This window comes from Boleophthalmus pectinirostris, unplaced genomic scaffold, assembly GCF_026225935.1.
Source record: "Boleophthalmus pectinirostris isolate CB_2022bp ecotype Guang Dong unplaced genomic scaffold, ASM2622593v1 HiC_scaffold_23, whole genome shotgun sequence".
In the NCBI taxonomy this organism is placed as follows: domain Eukaryota; kingdom Metazoa; phylum Chordata; class Actinopteri; order Gobiiformes; family Gobiidae; genus Boleophthalmus; species Boleophthalmus pectinirostris.
In genome coordinates, this window is record NW_026571207.1 from 21,568,003 (window position 1) to 21,586,928 (window position 18,926).

Sequence of the window (18,926 nt, forward strand, 5' to 3'; positions counted from 1 at the left end):
ATAGATAACAATCAGAGATGGACAAGAATGTATAACAAGTAAAAGTACAGTTATGGCACTCAAGTGTACGTAAGGTAGTTTAAAGACAGGGTACACTTCTATGGGGTATTAATTACTTACAATTTTATTACATTATTACTTCTATAGGCCTACCAAGAATAATATTAGTAAACACTTTATGAAAAAAGTACATAATGAGTAGAAATGCAACTTTTTATATTAATAAAATTCATAAGATTTGACTGGGAGAAAATTCTACTTTGACTGAGATGTCTCTTATAAATACAGTGTATGGGAAAAAAAGAACAGACTTCCTTTATTTTCTGTGTCAAACCTCATGTTTATAATGCACACCTAAAAGTAGGCAGAACTTTTGTTTGGTGGTAGAAGTGAAACTCACAAAAACCATAGATAGGCAGGAAGTAAAAGGTACAAGTAACCCAAGAGTGAAGAATGAGGAAGTGCGCCACAAAAACAGTCAAAAAGAATTTTACTAATGACTGTGGAAAGTGGCCAAGCAACAGTGAATCCCATAGTAATTAACAATAAAAAGTGCCACATCAATCAAAAATATTTTTATTTGCTGAGCAAAGAACAAGAACTGTACAACTTCACACTTATTCACATATTTATATATATAAAATGGAAGAACTATTGTAAAAAATATACACCTGAACCCATGGGGCAGAAAAAAATAATCAAAATGAAAACTGAAAGCCTTTTGAAACTAAATTAAAATATTTCTGTTTTTTTCTCTTTTTTCATAAGACCAGACAGTAGGCACTAGGCTGTCTGCAGGTTCTTTAAATACACTGAGTTTGCAGGTTCTTTAAATGCAATGTCCTATTTTTCTTATGTGAATGAGGTCAACATCTTGCGCAGCAGAGAGCAAAAGCGTTGCTCTTGTGAATGGACACATGGACTCTGCCATACAGGTCTCCCCTGGTCTTGGCATTATTCAAATGCCTCGTCTTGGTCCATTTTACATTTCTGAAAAAAAAAAAACAGTGTCAAGAAGTGGACAGAAGCACTGGATTATTTGATAACCAACAGTAGTTTACTATAAACAGTCAGACAACATTTGTGGAGTGTTGGAGGCCTTGTAACATCAGTGGTTTAGGCAGATAGTGGGATGATGGCGCTTATGTAGTCAAGTATGCCATTATCACCAAAGGGTGCATAGATAGCCCACCTGAGGCCCAGACATGGCATTTACACACAAGAGGTTCTCAGATAAATAGAGGAGGGCACTACAGAGGAGAAGTGAGCCAGCTACTGGTCTGTGCTTTCAAAGTGTTAAACAAATGCTCTCTGTCAGTCAGTACCACCATCACATACTGTAGTCTCTGCCTTGTCTGCTTAAGTGTAGGAGAAATAAGGAGGAGACTGAGTGATAGGGAGGATAATTCACTTAATATGTACCAGCAAGTTCTCGATCCAACACGTCGATAAAACTCTCCAGCTCCCTTGTGTCTCCCAACTTGGCTGAAGAAAAGAAAAAAGAGAAATATGAGAGACTATGGAAAAAAAAAAAAAAATTGAAAATTTTTATGGAACTACGTTTTATGACATATCCTTCGGAAAATTTTAGTCACAGAAACACAGAAAGAGGGGAGAAAACTATTATGCAATACAAAGAATAAATATAGTCATGGCATTTAATGAAAATAACGCTCTGATTGTCATGCAAGTAAAGTTCTGTCCTTTTTCTTTCTTTTCATACACATGAGCCGTTGTGCTTAAGACATGACAACACAAAGGATTCCTGCTCCAGAAAAAGAGGCTTCACACTGACAGGGCCATCGGCTTTGTTGTGCAAAAACAAAAGAGCTCTCGGCTCCGATGTAAAGAGGTGTGTGTGCTGTGATAGAGATCAGAGGCGAGATAGTGATCGCTGTAGAGCATGGCTGAGAAAGGAGATGGAGATAAGCACTTCGTACCTTTGGGTGCGTGTATTAGACCTGCTGTGTGCAGCTCCTCCTCACTGCTGTTCAGACTGTTTCTCAAAGACGCCTCGCTGCCTGAGGAAGATGCAACAATAAACACACTACACCCACCAAGGACACTTCATGTAAATGATCAACAAGCTGAAACAAAGGGAGCTGTGTGTCTAATTATAACATTCATAAAAAATTAAAGCTAAATGATGGTTCAGTGTTAGTGTGTCCCAAGTGCCTGCTTCTGAACGCAGCTCCGACTGCACCATTAGGTGCCAAAACACTCTGTAATAACCACACATGGGAGATGAAAAACTTTTACCTCACAAAGGCATACATATTTAACAAATGAGAGCTACAAAAATACCATAATCCATAGTTATACTACATTATTCTGGTAAATCATATTTGTTGATGGACAAACAGTCCTTTTATTAGTATTCAGTGGTTAGTCCTGGCTAATGAAGAACTAAAGCTGCTGTTTGAGCTACTGAAAGGGGTTCAGTCACCACCCATGGGCCTCTGTGCAAACCACAAAACATGAGGCAAATGATGCACAAAGTTGTATCAGTTCTATATATGCATGTGTTAAAACTGAAAATGATCAAAGAAGAATAAGAGTACTAACTGCTGTCATAGTCTTCCACTCCGCTGTCATCACACTGCCCAGTCCTGCACTTTGCCTCCTCCAGGACATATTGATAAGAGTTGGCTCTGCCCTGAGATGGGGCTTTGAGCACCTCCACCATATCCTGGAACTCTTGCAACAAGTCACCCAGCTCTTGCTCTAGCTCTGTAACAGATACAGGACAAGTTAGACTTTAGGTTACAAAATTCTCACCAAAACTCTCATTTAAAAAGTAAAGTATGGGGAAAATAGTTTTCATACCAAATTGAAATTTAAAAAAAATGAATTGTAAGTATGTGTATACATATACTATGTGCTACAAGCAATCATTTTTGATAGTAGTAGCCAAAGGCATTTGTTTTTTTTTTTAGGAAATAGCTACATTTCTACATATTACATATATCAACAACATACCAAAGCTACACAAAATGTGATTTTTAAAAGAGGTCTCACCTGTAGTCAGGTCTGAAGACATGATGGACGAAGCTATAAAACACGGCACAGTAAATCTGAGTCTCTGACTTAAACTGTGTAAAGACGAGCACGCCTGCACGTTTACATTCAGGCCCCCCGCAGAGGCGTACGAGCCAATCAGAGCGCGCGCACCGTCACACGGGGCCACGGCGCAAGGCGGCCACTGGAAAATATGAGCGAAACAACTCAAACATTCTGGAAAGGACTATTACGTAATTCAGACCCGCTATAACAATTTCCACCATTTATCCTTTACACAAAAAGTAGGCTCCTCACTTCCTAACACTTTTAAAAGGTAGACTCTGTGCTCTTAGCATGTTTATCGACTTTTGAAACACTTTGATGGGATAAATAATACACAATAACAGCTTATTCATAAATAAACAAATACGCATTTCCGTTAAACGCTGTGGCGTCAACTGACTTGTTTAAACCAGAAAAGAGCGATACAGCGCATAATCAAGTGTAACGCTACAAAACTACAGCATACACTGGCCAAATGAAACAATATCCTGGGTTAACAGCAGAGGCCACTGTGGAGCAACCCCTAGGTTACTGTAAGAGATTCTCTACAAAAAAAAAGAAACTAACTAAACAACCATAAGATTGCATAAGATTGGGCTAGTTATTACCAACACATTTAAAACTATGCAAAGACGTTCAAAACGTTTAGGGCTGAATTAATAAAATATTTTTTTAACAACACACAAATGTGCCAACATTTACGATAGATGTATTTAATGTCATTGTAAATTTCATCTTTTCATCACAATCACATTTTGTAAATAGGTTGCATTGTTTAATTCCGTGTGTGTGTATTCTTTGTTTTGTATGTGTCAAGGACTGATGGAAATTAACCCTGAGAGCCATAATCTGATACAAAGCATCTCTTTTATGTTTCTTTGCTGCTACATATGGTTCATGTAAAAATAAACTAAACTGTATGTATCTAAAGGCAGGGTGCACCTACATATGTCATTATATATAATTATAATAAGCCTCCCCAACTGGCAACTTACAATACTATACTTGCAACTAGGTTTTTGTTATTTATTCTAAAGACAGCCAAAAACTAGCCCATTTATAGTAATAAGCAGAGTGATAGATTTGACATACTTGTAGGAGCTTATGGATCCGTGAAAAAAATAATTATACAGTAATTATTGCGTATGCTTTTGAGCTAAAAGGCACACCCTGACTGTGGCCTCAAGGGAAAATGTTGACAGAGAATAAAACACTGTCTAATCATTATTCTGTGATTCCGGTGTATCACAATGTGGCACAACAATAACATGCTTTGGAGTTCAGTGCAGGTAAACCTGTACTACTTCAGCCAGCTCAGGTATCAGTCACACGCAAGGTAACTGTAGGAGGAGGGGCTTTCATGTACTGCACAGGTTCAGCTCACTCCCTCTAGTCCACACTCAGTCACTGTCGGAGAACTCAGGTAACATGTGAGGCCAATAGGCTAGGAGACTGCTGCTAATATGAGCCACACTCCACTGCTACAGGTTAGTGTGTCAGAAATTATGCATGAGCTTTCCATTTTTTTACACTGAAATGCAACAAGAAAGATTAGAAATAGTTTATACCAGATTGCAATCATTTACATATGCTGTTTAAAGGTGCAATGTGGAACTGTGTACAATGTACAATGTGCAACTTGGTGGTCTATCACCTGCTTGTTTCTTATGTATACATTTATGTTTCAATGATATGTCATTGCTCTGCCTGTAATGTTCCACAGTATGACATCAAATAGCTCTACCTTACATTTATTCAATTATATATGGTTTCATAGCTCAAAAATACCTTGAAAAACAAGTGCTCTTACTGTGAACAGGGTTGCTTCTCCAGAGCTGACCTGTAACTTGGTCTGGTTTGGTCTCCAAGAAGATAGAAAGTTTTAATCCTATACTGTGAAACATTTCTATCAAGGCAATTGCATCTCCATGGAGAAAAGCATCAGAAAAGTTACACACAATGCACCAGAATGCAACAAGTGGTGCCTTATACTCTTATAACTTTGTATATTTCAGGTAACTGAATAAAATGTTTGCATTTTGTCCTGTGTCTCCTCAGAGTTTGTTGATTGTGGTCCACCTCAGTTTCATGTGCGGTGCAGTCCACTTCTTTGTACCAGAGGAGCAGGGGCCTGGGGTGCTGGTCGGGACACTAAGATTTCACTACCCATCTCCATACCAGCTCCTGACTGTGGATTATCTGTGGTTGGACAGTGACACAGGGAGCTTATACACCACAGAGAGAAGGATGGATCGAGAAGAGCTGTGTCCCGAGGAGACAAGAGCTGATGGGTGTATTATTCGCCACACTGCCATTGTGGGGGCCGCTGTGGATCTTGTGCAGTTTTCTGTCATTGTCGAGGACATCAATGACAATGCGCCTCATTTTGAAAACACAGAAATACATCTGAGCGTGTCTGAGGATGTAAGTATTGGGGCAGGATTCTTACTGGATGACCTGGCCCAGGACACAGATATTGGAAGTAATGGAACCATTCACTATATTATAGAGGGGTCTGATGGGGTTTTTGATGTAGACGCTGAAGATGAAGGAAGTATAAAGCTGGTTGTAAAAGCAGCGCTGGACAGAGAAACCCAGGATGAGTACAACATCACACTGGTGGCCAAAGACAGGGGCTCACCTTCTTTAACAGCAGCTGTAGCGTTAAGAATCACAGTGACAGATGTGAATGACAACTGTCCCAGCTTCAGTCCTGACAGTCGTCAGAATGTCACCATTTCTGGAGGTTCCCCAAAGAACACTCTGGTGGCCCAGGTCAAAGCCACTGACCCAGATTTTGGTACAAATTCTGCAATTACTTACAACTTCAGTCCCAAAATGTCCGAGCGGGCCAGGGCACTCTTCAGCCTGGATAGCCTGACTGGATCTGTCATTCTGACACAGGACCTCCAGTCTGACATCTCTGAGGAGATAGTATTAAAAGTGCAGGCCAGCGGTCTCCACTGCTCCCCAGCTGACACTCAGGTAACAGTATCTGTGCACCCCAGGGCCAAAGAGGAGCCTACATTAAAGATTGGTTTCATAGCAAGACATGAGAACCAAACTCTAATGGTAGCGGAGAATGAGCCCTCTACTCTATTAGCAGTGTTAGAGCTGGAGGGCAACAGAGGCTTAGAAGACCTATCTCTTAACATAGAGGGTGAAGTGCCTTTCACACTGAATCATCAGAGGGGCAAATACCTGCTGTCGACTTCAAGGGCTTTAGATTATGAAGAAAAGAGACAACATCTCATTTCTGTGACTGTGCAGAGATCTGATCAGGGATCAGTGATCACAGTCTCTGTTCATGTCATCAGGGTTGTGGTGACTGATGTCAACGATAACCCTCCCATCTTTCCTGTATCCCTTTATGAGCTGGAGGTGGAGGAAAACAATGAGCCAGAGGCACTGCTCAAGGTCACAGCCTCTGATGCAGACAGTGAGGACAACGGCAGAGTCACCTACAGACTGGGAGAGCACACACACAGAAGTTTTAACATTGACCAATACACAGGTCAACTGTTTGTTTCTGTCTCTCTGGACAGAGAACAGCAGAGACTCCACATCATTAGAGTTACCGCACAAGACAGTGGCTTTCCCCCTCTGGAGACTACAGTCACAGTGCACATTCGAGTTATGGACAAAAACGATAATGCACCTGTGTTTGCAATGCCACACTTTATCTTTTTTGTTCCCGAAAATGCTCCTGTTTTGGCTCCAGTGGGGGCCATAGGGGTGACAGATGCAGATGAAGGTGAGAATGGAAGCATAGTGATGTATGTCTCAAATAGCAGTGGACCTTTTGTGATACCAAACTCCAAAAATACTTTGCACATTACAACCAGCTTAGATAGAGAGATGCAGGACCGCTTTGAATTTTGGGTGATGGCATCCGATAATGGTGCCCCAATTCGTTTGACCTCCAGTGTAAGGATTATTGTTTACATAGAGGACATTAATGACAACAAACCAAAAGTTATCCTTCCTGTAAGCAATTTAACATGTCTAACTGTGCCACCAAACACAACGGCCGGCACAATCATCACACGGGTCTATGCTGTTGATCAGGACACTGGACTGAACTCAGAGTTGATATATACTGTTATAAATCAAAGCAGGCCATTCAAAGTGGACTCCAAGACAGGAAACATCACTTTGGCACAGCGCCTCCAAGGGCCAGACTTAAGAATGCATAACCTTTTTGTTGTGGTCAGTGACAGGGGGAAGCCCTCTCCGCTTCACACTGCAGTTTGGGTTAATCTGTTTGTTAACGACAGCTCAGAGACCTGCCACTTGGACTGTGAACCCCAAGAACCTTCCTGGCCCTCCCCCACCACTTCAGAGAGTGTAGGGTGTCCCACCAACCAAGAATCAACAAACTCTCCGAATCAGATTCAGATCATCTTATTTTTAGGCTTGGGTATGATGATTGTATCTTTATGTCTGTTTGTGGGAACTGTTGTTTTACACAGACGAAAGAAGCAGTCCCAAAAGAAAACAAATGAGAATGAGGTCCCACTGAAGCTTCTAGATAAATATTTCTCAGATGAATAGCAACGAGCAATGTGTGTAATCTCCTCTTCAAATCGTGCCAAGAATGAATTCTGTAAATAACTTTTTCTTCCTCTTACATCAAATTCTTAAGATTCTATGCATATCTAAATACATTTTCTGTGTGTGTGCGTGCATGATTTTTTTTGTGTGTGTAAATACTATCTGTACTACTATATACTGTCTATTCGGAGTATTAAATAGTAATATTGGCATAAGTCGGATACATGTTGTATTTTCTTGTTAACTTGTTTCTTTTTTGTTTATTTGTTTTGTTTTGAAAATCAGATTTTTGAATGAAGTTCTGATTAATATTGCTATGTAAATACCCTGGTATTAAAATGCTGATCATAGAGTTATCTTGAATGCGTTAGATTTATAGAAACTACTGTAACGTTTAGCTCTCACTATTCACAACACTCAAGCAAAATATTGTTTTTAAAGCAATTTGTGAAAAAAATAAGATATTTAACATGTTTAGTTCAGGTTTTCAGAAATGTATGATCCCTAAAGAAAATTCAAAACTACATCTCTTACAATCAGAATACTTAAGTACCAACCAGACAGGATTTCCAAACTCCCAATCTCAACTGAGCATAACATAGATGCTAGGTGCATTAAAATGTTAAAATGTTACAGTTAATAGTGGAGCTTATAAGTCATTACTTAAAGTACCTATTTTCTGTGACCTGAGTGGCTGAGGTATTGGTCAGCTTGACTTGATGGGAGACTTTCTCAGATTTCCAGCTTTGAGTGACAGAGAGTCTAGTATTTAGTCACACAAAGAGGATTAATGTCATCGGTGTTGAAAAAAAATCACTCAAAATGAATTCTAAAACTAGTGTGCGGCCACCATGAAGAACTGTTAGACATGTGAGTACACAGCCATCTCAAGTAACCATCTCAACTTCTCATACCTGTGTTTTAATAGTTTACTCACTACTGCTGCTCACCTATGTTGCTAGGTCTCTGCCAGAAAAAGAAGACAAATGAGCTGTCTGTCACTTCCTGGAAAGTTGTATTGAAATCATGCCATGTTCAAAGAGAGCACCACAAAAGGTAGATTTACAGTGCAATACAACTGAAGTCAATTAAAGTAAAATGGTGCATGAAAGATTAAAAGAGCATGTTGACATAACACAGAAAGTGGGGTGTTTACATATTTGCATGAATAGACTAGACATGCAGTAGTTTAGCTATATGTAATTGATGCAAGCAAAATGTATATGACTTTGCATTGCTTAGTGCCACGCCTTTGTTCTATATTTTATTATTTTTTTTTTTTTTTTTTGCTCTGTCCACTATACAAATACAAAAAAGTGGTCCAGAAGAGTTCTTGGCTTTATGAGTGTGCTTTTTTTTTTGTAATGAGGAAAAAGGTTAAAGTCTGCCATCTACTGGACAGAGCTGGGTGTCTTAAAGAAATATTCTGAATTTTTAGTTTTTTTGTTTTGTTTTGTTTTTGTTTTGTTTTGTTTTTTTTGTTTTTTTTGTTTTTGTTTTTTTTTTTTTTTTTTTTTTTTTGTGCAGCATAGAAACCAGACACAATTAACAAGCCATGTTTTGTGAGCTTTACTTTTTAGCATTCCTGAGCACTGCAGTTAGTCTACACAGTTGTAGTTGTAAATGCAGCTTAGAAAATTTGAAAAAAACTGCCTCTACACAGAATTCATTCACGTTAGAAAATCTGTAAAAAATAAACTTTATGACCTTATAATGTAGCGTGACTCTTTGAGGCTCCCAAAATGCCATAGCGTGATGGCGATATGATCAATTTCAGTTGAAAATATAGGCAAGGTCTTAATTGTAGTTAATTACGTTGACTTCGTGTTTAGAAGTGGAAAGTTTAAGATAAAGAATAATAAGACCAGTTGTGTAATGGAATGCACCGCGTTGCCAATTTGCAAGCATGCTACGTACTGCAACAATGACCCAGACAAAAGTCCCTGCGCGTAAGAACCTTGACCTCCTCATTATTCCCTTCGCACAGTTCATTGAAAAGCGACATTGTTTCTTTAAGATGGCACTTGCAGTCGTCGTGGGGCCTGTTCATTGTTGGGGGAACAGAAAGCGAGTTGAGATTGATATACGGGGGCCGAAATCCAGTTGCGCATATCATCAGCCGAGCAGCAGCTGTGGGGAGACCAGTGGCCGCAGCGACGTCCTGACGCATTGGGTACAGACATGGGTAAGTGATTCTATCACTTTATTAGCTCTTAAACTAAATAGAAAACCGCTTATTTTCAAATCTGCAATTTCCCTCGTGTGGCTGCACACTGATATGGAGCTTGTACGAAAGGCCAAAAGTTATTATGTTTTTTTTATTTTTTTCTCCAGACAGGGGTACTCACTGTCTGACGCTTCAGTGATAGTTTAAGATTTATTTCATGCTTGGAATGGCGGGACTACTTACTCTCTGAGAAGCCTTGTCGCAGTTACGCTGGGTCACACAAGCCTTCTTCATTTTAAAAGACGAAATAGACCAAGATATGGTATAGATATGTTTTTTGGGTTTGTTTTTTTTAACTCAAATTGGGCCCGTATTCCTCCGCGCTGGTCGCAGTCTGATCCCCTTCTTGTCATTAGTGATGATGCCCAGGTGCTCCAAGGAAACTTTAGACATGTGGACATTTTTTATTTTTTTTTACCTTTTAACATTGATATTTTTTATGTATCTATTTATGAACTTGTTCAACTACTTCATTGTCTACATGAATATTACTAAAAACATACATTGTTTTAGTTGACTATTTAAAGTTAAACGTAGACTTTATAATTATGTAGCCATTATTACTGTGATGAAGATGATCTGCAACAAATCAAAAGTAAAATAATAATTTTGTCAGTTTAGAATGTAGACCTGATATAGTACTGCTTACCAGACAAGCCAGACTGTTATTATAGTTTCCTATAATAGAGTAAGGTTGCAACAGTAGAAACATGCCTAGCCATGAATGCCTTTGGATAAATGAGAACCATTAAATTAAAGCAATAACTTGTTATGAATAATTTTCACTCCTCCTTCCATCATATGTGCTCACAATGCTGGTACCAGCCTCTGTCTGCCTGTTTCAATTGTCTCTGTGGTGGGTGTAATGGCACACACAGTACTATTGTCAATTTATACATTTGCCTTTCCCTCTAAGGACCATTTTCCTATTCCTGTGTTTCCCCATAAGGAAGTATCAAGAACTGGGTCCACGTATAGAAAGAGCCGAGTCTATGGCCATGGCTTTTGTTTGCGAGACATTGGTCGCCCTTGTAGCCTCATGATGCTGCTAGGACAAAAGGGGTTGTCTCTAGCAGTCACAAAGGCAGCTGTCTCTGGACTTTGTCTCTTCTTCAGTCCTCCCCCTTTTCTCACATGCTGCAGACTGGCTTCTGAATGGACTCTCGGTCCTAGCTCAGTCTGTATAGACACAGCCTTTTGGCCCTTGTCTTATATTCAAACCACATCACCACTATTAGAAAGTACTTATATGCACAACTTCAACCAGAGGTACTAACAGCTGATCAGGAATATGTAAATATTGTTTTTGCATCTTCTAATAGATATGACAAGCTAATGGAATGTATTTAGTTATATAAATATAGTGTAACTTTTTGTAGCTTTGACACCACATGGGATTAAAGTTACTGAAGTAGTTGCAGAACCAGTAGCAGCAGAACCAGTAGCAGCAGGAAGTAGAAAGTATCATAGTATTGACCAGTATACTAAATAATTTACTTTCACTGGGGTAATAAAAGGCCTTTATTCAGTGTGTTGTACTGTTTACGGAACACATTTAATTATTTTGACTTATGACATACCTAATACCTGAGAGCTGAAAGAGATGCTAATCTGTAAATATTTGGAAAATCATCATTAAATAACATACCTTGGCTTATACTTGTTTTTTATTGAAAGGCTGCTATGACTGTTGCATGCGCTGTCTGGGAGGAGTACCATACTGCTCTCTGGTTGCTACTCTGCTGTGCTTCTCTGGCATCGCGTTGTTCTGTGGCTGCGGACACCAGGCCCTCACGGAGACAGAGAGACTCATCGAGACCTACTTTGCCCGAAATATTCAGGACTACATAACACTCGCATACATGTGAGTAATACAAAATACAGTGCGTTTGTGGTGATGATGCTGCAAATGAGAAAACATGCAGTAACAATATTGCATGCTGTGGAGAGATCACTATTTTTGTGATATCCCTATTGACTATAGGTTTAGTCAAACTGAACGCTGAAGATCACACTGAAGTCAGCCCAAACACTACTGACACCATTATTAGCTCAGAACTTCTGGGTTCTGGGTTTACGGATTTGCTCATTAGAAATATGTCAGATAGTTTCCCATGAAGTATCAATGTGCCATAAAATTCCCCAAAGTAAACCCATTATTTGTGTGTGTATTTAACCAAAGCAAGATTAACACCAAAACATGAATTGCCTAAAATGTGCTAAAAAAAAAAAAAAAAAAAAGTACTGCTTTGACACTATGCCAGACAGATGTTCTTTAATTCCTGCTTACTAAATTATGTATTGTCATTAAAAGTTTACAAGAAAATATTAACACACTTCTTTTGAACACATCAGTGCAACCATCTGCACTTGTCAGGAATATCATGAAAAGGGGTCCAATCCCTGCTAGATGTGAAAAACTGCAAAAGTCCAAACTTTTGTCTTGATGCTTTCTCTTGCAGCATTCAGTATTTCCAGTATGTCATCTACGGTTTGGCTTCCTTCTTCTTCCTCTATTGCATTGTGCTGCTGGCCGAGGGCTTCTACACCACCAGTGCAGCCAGGCAAACCTTTGGAGAGTTTCGGAGCACCATGTGTGGCCGCTGCCTGAGCTCCACGGTGAGAGGCCCATTGTGGAATGGTTAAAGGGGACTGGGATTTTTTAACTACTACAGGCTTTTCTTAGATGGAATATTTTTACATGTAAAGGGGCATTTTATGCAAAAATCTACTTTTATGAGCTTAAACCAGGTTATATTTTTTCACCTAACTTCCGAAGTTTTGAGACTGAAGTCTATCAACCTGTTGATCTACTTATGCTATAGGTTGATTCTTAACACCTGAAAATGCATAGGCTTTCATTATGGAAATAAACTGTCACTTTAATTGCACTACTGCAGGAAGACATTCAAAGAAAATATGATGGCATACTGTCAGATTTATTGTCAAACTTAAAGTGAAACGCTGTAGTTTCAGAGTAGATGGGGATTTTCAATAGTTTACCGTATACTTGGTGAAAACATCATTGTAGTGCAGTACTAGCCTTTCACTGTGCATTGAGGGATTGGTAAATCAGGAATATGGTGGCTGTAACAAGAGAGCAAGGAGCAAGTAGCAAGTGTATGATTGTTTGACATGAAAATGTCTATTGCACTGTTTGTTTCCTTTACAGTTCATAGTGATGACGTATGTGCTTGCTGTGCTGTGGCTGCTGGTGTTTGCCTTCTCTGCATTGCCTGTGTATTTCTTTTACAACATGGATGCCACTTGCCACACCATAGATGTCCTAACAGAAACTCCTGCCAGTATCAACCAGCTCTGTGTTGATGCCAGACAGTATGGTAATACAGAAGCCCTGCCTTGACACTTCGGGGTAAAGTTGTGCAGTCCAATATTACTCTCATTTGTTACAGGATTGCTGCCGTGGAATGCAGTACCTGGAAAAGCATGTGGCATGACCTTATCTTCTATTTGCAAGACCAGAGAGGTATGTATATACATATATATCTGATAAATTAAATGTATGCAGTTATTGAATTGCTGACATTGTTCTCCACTCAGTACCGAATCACCTATGACCTCTACATTGCGGCATTCGCTGGTGCTGGAATCACACTCTTAGCTCTGGTGAGTGAAGTCATTTTTCATGAGTTTAAATCAACAGTGATATTTCAAGTGGCTCATGTGATTCAGTGACGATGGTGAGTAGGCAGTGAAACATTCCAGGCCTCCAAGTTTGAAAATTTGCTCTTTTTTTCTCAGCTTGCATAAACATTCAGTGTTAAGAGTTCACAATTTAATCACAATGAGGAGAATCCCGTACACATGGCAACTTAATTGTTTATATTAGTCGGGATAGTGCATGTTAATGAACATATGCCATAACATGCCAAATTGTAGCTATCACCTTATATCTATTCGTTGTCAATTTTGCCAATTGGACTTTAAAAAGTTGGACATTGTAGCGCTTTCACCACTTCTGACACTCTTGTTTTTCTTCTCTCTATAGCTGACCTACACTGCATCTACCACTTATAACTTTGCTGTTCTGCGGTATTTGGGCAGAAAGGGCATAGGGTCACGGTGTTAGCCTGTCCAGCTTCTGCCTCTCTCCTTCAAGCATCACCAACTCTAAAATCTGAAGAAACTTCGGGTGTTCCGCAAAGTCTTATTTTTACAACAACAAAAATGTCAATGTAGTTTTTTCAAATCAGAATCTGTTTTTATTTTTCTTACCAAACAATGTACGACATTGCCTCAAGCGTTGATTTCTTTTTTTTTTTTTTTTTTTTTTTTGAGTGCAACTGAAAACACCTAATGAAATAACACATTTCTAACCTGTATCCTAGTTTGTAAACTAACCAAGATGTGCTTGCTAAATTGCTAAAATATCCAATATTACCAGTTACCATGAGTCCTTCACATCTGCTTGTCTTCAAGGCAGACCATGAATATGCAGCTGTGTGCTGACCTCTGCACTGTTCTCACGGGCCAGAGAAAAGCCTCAACAAAGGAGTCAGTGCAGCTTTAAAGTGGGGCATGGAGGGGTCGCTGTAGGGGCCACCTGCAGTACGACTCTCTGCCAAGGGTCAAATCTGAGTGGAGGGGGAAGCCGAGGCACCGGGACAAAGACTGTCTAAGGCCAAATGCAGCAGTTCCACAGACACAACTACCGCCTGACCCCAGCCTCCTGAATAATTCACAAGTTCTGAGTTGACAACTGAAGGAATGTTAGATGTTTTGGAAAAGTTTGTTTTTAACAAAGACATACTGTTTTAACGATAAATTGATCTACAAAGGTCTCAAATAGTTTCACATGATTGTGAGATTGTAAAAGCACTAGGTGCTGGTATTCGATCTTAAAGTTATTGTTGCAGTGCAACTCCATTGATGTTGCATAACTTAACATCTTTTAGTTGTTCTTTTGAGAGTTTAGGTAGTTATTGTATAACACTGTCTTAAATGTTATGATAATGCTCCCTTTATGCCTTAACATACTACCTATTTTTAACTCTTGTTAACAGAACAAGTGGCCTTTTTTCTTTTTGGTGCAAGCTTTACCCAGCTGTAGAGGTGGATTCATCAGGGGCAGCTGGCTCATACATTTTTTTTATAAACTTTTATTTGTTTTGTAAAGAACTGTGCCTTATCCGTATAAAAAGTTTAGTCAGTGCCATGACTCATTAGGTCCCGGGTAGGGCAGCTCCAGGAGTGGATGTTTTGCTTGGCAGATTGTCATGTCTCTTCGTGTTTGTGAACAGGTGCACAGTTCTCTGCAGTTGGCCTTGAGCCAGGTTTACCTGATGAAGCTCAGGCGGCTGCTGAGAGAGGAGAGGGAGGGCTGTGACCTGTACGGCAAGCTGCATAGAGACCAAGAGGGGGCGCTCTGCTCCCCTTATGCAGACACACCTGATCTCTGACAAGCCTCCTGCAGCACAACAGCTTGAATTAACCTGTAGTTTAACTTTACATCAAGTGTATTTGTAGTGTTACTTTTATTGATGGTTTTGTTATTACTTTTCCTAGTTTGTGTTGTGATGGTGTACAATTGTATGGTTGTAGTTAAGAAGATGTTAATTTGAAAAATGAGTTACTGTTAGAGTGTAGTACACACTTGATATCTTATTTAATAGAAAATAAAAATGCTGTTGCTCATTTTTTTTAAACTGACTGTTTACTCAAACCTCAATACTATGCTTAGGCACTGTGGTTAATTTTGCAGTTACATTCATATATGTAAGAATATTTTATCCTTGTACCTTTAACCTTGACAAAAATACAGACAAATAGAAATTACGCTGCAAGTTTTATTCATTGGCAAGCACTGGGCAAACTGTACCTTGTTGCCAAACAGGCACAATTGTCCACACAGTCTCAATGTCCTTAGTGCAAAGAAATCAAGTTATATGACAAAAAGTGAATCCATAAACCACTGTAGCACAAACTCACACTCATCCGCTCAGCTCAAAACATTTACAAAATTACTATTAAAAAATGAATGCCCTTTGAACAATTTACTTAGGCGAGTTGTGTACAGGCCCAAATACACTACAATCTTTCAATACTGACAAAGGCTGCAGCAGGAATTCAAAATTTGTGATTTTAAAAGCTACCAACTTAGAAACAAATGTGCACAACTTGTTGAATTTGAAAAAAACATGATTACAAAGAAAAAGTACCTTCCCCATACAACTAGAAGAGGGCAAAGTACTTTTCTGCACACAAGACACACAGACAAATGAAGGTTTACATCAACAAGACAGATAAGGTTCAGGCTTCTTGTTAAATTTTGTATGAGAAAGATTACAAAATATTGTACCAATAATAGGAGAAAAATGTTGGTTAGCGGTCTTCAGGCAAACATTCCACAACCAGTGGCTAATAGGAAATACTTCCCTGTGTTATCCTGAGGTCTGTTAATACTATGGTATGTAGCTTTGGTGGCATCTAGTGGTTATACTGTATACTATAATACTGTAACTAAGCAATTCAATTGCTAGATTGATCTTGGAATTTAAAAAAAAAAACAAACACTGAACTTTTGTGCTTATTTTGTTGGCTCTCAGAAATGTTGGGAACATGTCACAGTTCAGGACAATGCTACACGTCACAAGATTGGAGAAGATTGGAGAGGTTGAAAATACTGATGGGTTGTAAACCATATAGACACACTATCTAAACTGTAAACAACACAAAAATGTAAATACTGCGAAAATAACCATATGTTGAGGTAAAAAGTGGAATAAATGCTCAAGTTCATTACAGAAATTGGTGAGCAATAAAAGTATAATTTCACGTACTGCTGCACAGCTACATAATGTATTTCATGCAGTAGTACAGACTGATAAAAATGTCTCATGAGTGTAGCTGTAGACAGCAGGGCACATGCTAAACAGGCAGATAATGTGAAATGTTTCTTCAAAACCAAACATCAGAAGTTATCTGTGGCATCAAAAAGGCAGTAACAGTGATACTTTGTCTGCCCTATACAAGTATCGCTACAGTGTTTCAATAAATTGACAAGTGAAATAATGAACTTATTGAAAACAATCACATGCATCACGTAGTTTCTAAAATGAGTCTGTTACACAATGAGCAGCAATAATTTCATTAGCTGCATTAGCCAAAAATAATACTAGTAATCCCTTTAATGTCAGTACAATGGACCATATCACTGGTTGATTTGATAAGACGACAGACAAAATTTTGTGTGGCAAGTCCCTTTTAAACTACTTTTGCTGTAATAATTTTTCACTGTTTGTTGCTTTGCTAAAAATACACTGTGCTTTCCAAGCAAATGAATATATCACATAAATATAGACCATGAAAACACATCTCCATTATTATATTAGACTTTTAACATTCCCTGCGTACCTAGACAAAGTTTGACTAGGTGAGTACACAACAAGTAGCAGCCATTATACACCGTACCTTTAAATTAAAACTTAAATTGACAAGCCCTTCTCAGATCTGATAAACCGTATCCATATCATCTCAAGAACCTTTGTACCTGATGCACATGTACCATAAATTATGTTAAGTTTCACACCTGCCATGTGTAGGCTTCAGCCAAGTTTTAAAAAGGTCAATGTAACTGACCAATCAGCAGCAAGAGGTACGTGGCGTTTTTCGGTTACCATGGAGATCTATAGTGCTACTGAGCAGAGTGTGGTCCAGGTGGTCCTCTGCGGCCAGCACCTCTCGGACCGCCGCCTCAAAGGCAGCAGTGACATTTGTGTCGTCCTTCGCACTGGTCTCAAAGTACGGGCAGCAGCCATTCTCCTCACACCATGCCCGGGCCTCCTCCGCACCCACCTCTCGCTCATCCATGTCCACTTTGTTGCCTAGCACCACAAAGGGGAAGTGCTCGGGGTCTTTCACATCTGAGTAATACATAAATTCTTTTTTCCAACCCCCAAGGTTTTGAAAGCTCTGCAAATCATTGACAGCAAATGTAAGCAGGCAACAGTCAGCACCCCGGTAAAACGGGGTGCGCAGAGATTTGAAGCGCTCCTGTCCCGCAGTGTCCCAGATCTGAAGAGTTACCAAGCGCCCATCCACTTCCAGGTCCCGGTTGAGAAATTCTACCCCAATGGTGTGAAAAGACTGGGAGTCAAAACGGTCTGTTACGTACCGATTCATTAAGGAGGATTTCCCCACTCCTCCATCTCCCAAAAGGATCACCTTGAGCAACAAGCTCTTTCCAGTCATCCTGACAGCTCCCACCCAGATGAGGCCCTGGGCTGAAGGCCTGTGGAGCAGGAGGCAGACCAGGGTCAAAACAACCTAGAAAGAGAACAAATCAATTTGCATCACTGAAGAAAACAGACAAAAAGGAAATGAATCATCACTATACTATTAATAAGTTAACCATTTTTAATTAACTATTTTTACAGCCTAGATCAGACAACTGCAGACAGACACTGCGATCACTGCTGTTTAATACCAATAGAATATAAGAATATAATATACAGAAATTATCAATTCCCAACAATAGAGAGTACAACAGGGCGAGTCACCGTTGTTGTTACTTGACATCAGACACTGGACTTGCGCAGAGCACAAACAAGTACGAGCTTGTCAGTCGTGATTCGAAAAGTGCTGCTCCAAGTGCTTGGTTGATGTTCTTTACCAAACTTCAAACACGTCGTATTATTTTGATAAACAGTAATATATTCGATTATTGAATCAGAAATATAACACGCTGATGGATCGAGCAAAAGGTCAACATGCTCACAAGCTAAGCGGGGCCAGTTGAGGTTGATGATGGCTTGTTGACATTCCCCTCTGTCCTGGCAGGCTAACTGTTAGCCAAGGACCAAATGTGCGTAAAAGTAAAGAAACGCATATAATCGAACCATGCGCAAATGCGGCGTACACTGTGCTGTACTTTATAAGAAAAATCAGCATTTCTGTGAAGGTATCAAATGGAAAAGTTGCATTATACAAAAGTAATTCTGCTCACCCGGCTCTTGAAGCGCTATCTGCCCCGGCTGCTCCCAACATCGACTGAGATTGTCGTGACGTGCGCGCCCCCGAAGAGAGCACTTGGCACAGCGTGTAACCAGGTCCTAAAGCGCAC

General features: G+C 39.6%; 4 protein-coding genes across 6 annotated transcripts; 2 read left to right on the forward strand and 2 right to left on the reverse strand.

Annotated features, from left to right (window-relative positions):
* Nucleotides 1-560: 560 nt before the first annotated feature.
* On the reverse strand, nucleotides 561-3,171 carry si:dkey-27i16.2 (regulator of cell cycle RGCC-like). The gene is made up of 5 exons (XM_020928679.2): nucleotides 3,019-3,171; nucleotides 2,566-2,730; nucleotides 1,941-2,021; nucleotides 1,423-1,485; nucleotides 561-990 (listed from the first exon to the last, which is right to left on the reverse strand). Exons 1-5 carry the CDS (start codon nucleotides 3,038-3,040, stop codon nucleotides 983-985), a joined length of 339 nt encoding a protein of 112 aa, XP_020784338.1. The 5' UTR covers nucleotides 3,041-3,171; the 3' UTR covers nucleotides 561-982.
* A 1,310-nt stretch (nucleotides 3,172-4,481) lies between these two features.
* pcdh20 (protocadherin 20) lies at nucleotides 4,482-7,741 on the forward strand. Its single transcript, XM_020927930.2, has 2 exons — nucleotides 4,482-4,550; nucleotides 5,122-7,741. Exons 1-2 carry the CDS (start codon nucleotides 4,527-4,529, stop codon nucleotides 7,615-7,617), a joined length of 2,520 nt encoding a protein of 839 aa, XP_020783589.2. The 5' UTR covers nucleotides 4,482-4,526; the 3' UTR covers nucleotides 7,618-7,741.
* A 1,835-nt stretch (nucleotides 7,742-9,576) lies between these two features.
* plp1a (proteolipid protein 1a) lies at nucleotides 9,577-15,411 on the forward strand. Of its 3 annotated transcripts, none has more exons than XM_020928491.2 (7): nucleotides 9,577-9,802; nucleotides 11,522-11,708; nucleotides 12,307-12,463; nucleotides 13,017-13,185; nucleotides 13,258-13,331; nucleotides 13,406-13,471; nucleotides 15,106-15,411. In XM_020928491.2, exons 1-7 carry the CDS (start codon nucleotides 9,799-9,801, stop codon nucleotides 15,262-15,264), a joined length of 816 nt encoding a protein of 271 aa, XP_020784150.1. In that variant the 5' UTR covers nucleotides 9,577-9,798; the 3' UTR covers nucleotides 15,265-15,411. The 3 variants fall into 3 exon arrangements, with proteins under 3 accessions (XP_020784150.1, XP_055015277.1, XP_055015278.1); XM_055159302.1 differs by having other exon boundaries at nucleotides 14,289-15,221; XM_055159303.1 differs by lacking the exon at nucleotides 15,106-15,411 and adding an exon at nucleotides 13,854-14,281.
* A 226-nt stretch (nucleotides 15,412-15,637) lies between these two features.
* Nucleotides 15,638-18,858, reverse strand: rab9b (RAB9B, member RAS oncogene family). Its single transcript, XM_020928369.2, has 2 exons — nucleotides 18,810-18,858; nucleotides 15,638-18,130 (listed from the first exon to the last, which is right to left on the reverse strand). The coding sequence occupies exon 2, from the start codon at nucleotides 18,053-18,055 to the stop codon at nucleotides 17,447-17,449; it is 609 nt and encodes a 202-aa protein (XP_020784028.1). The 5' UTR covers nucleotides 18,056-18,130; nucleotides 18,810-18,858; the 3' UTR covers nucleotides 15,638-17,446.
* Between the last annotated feature and the right edge of the window lie 68 nt (nucleotides 18,859-18,926).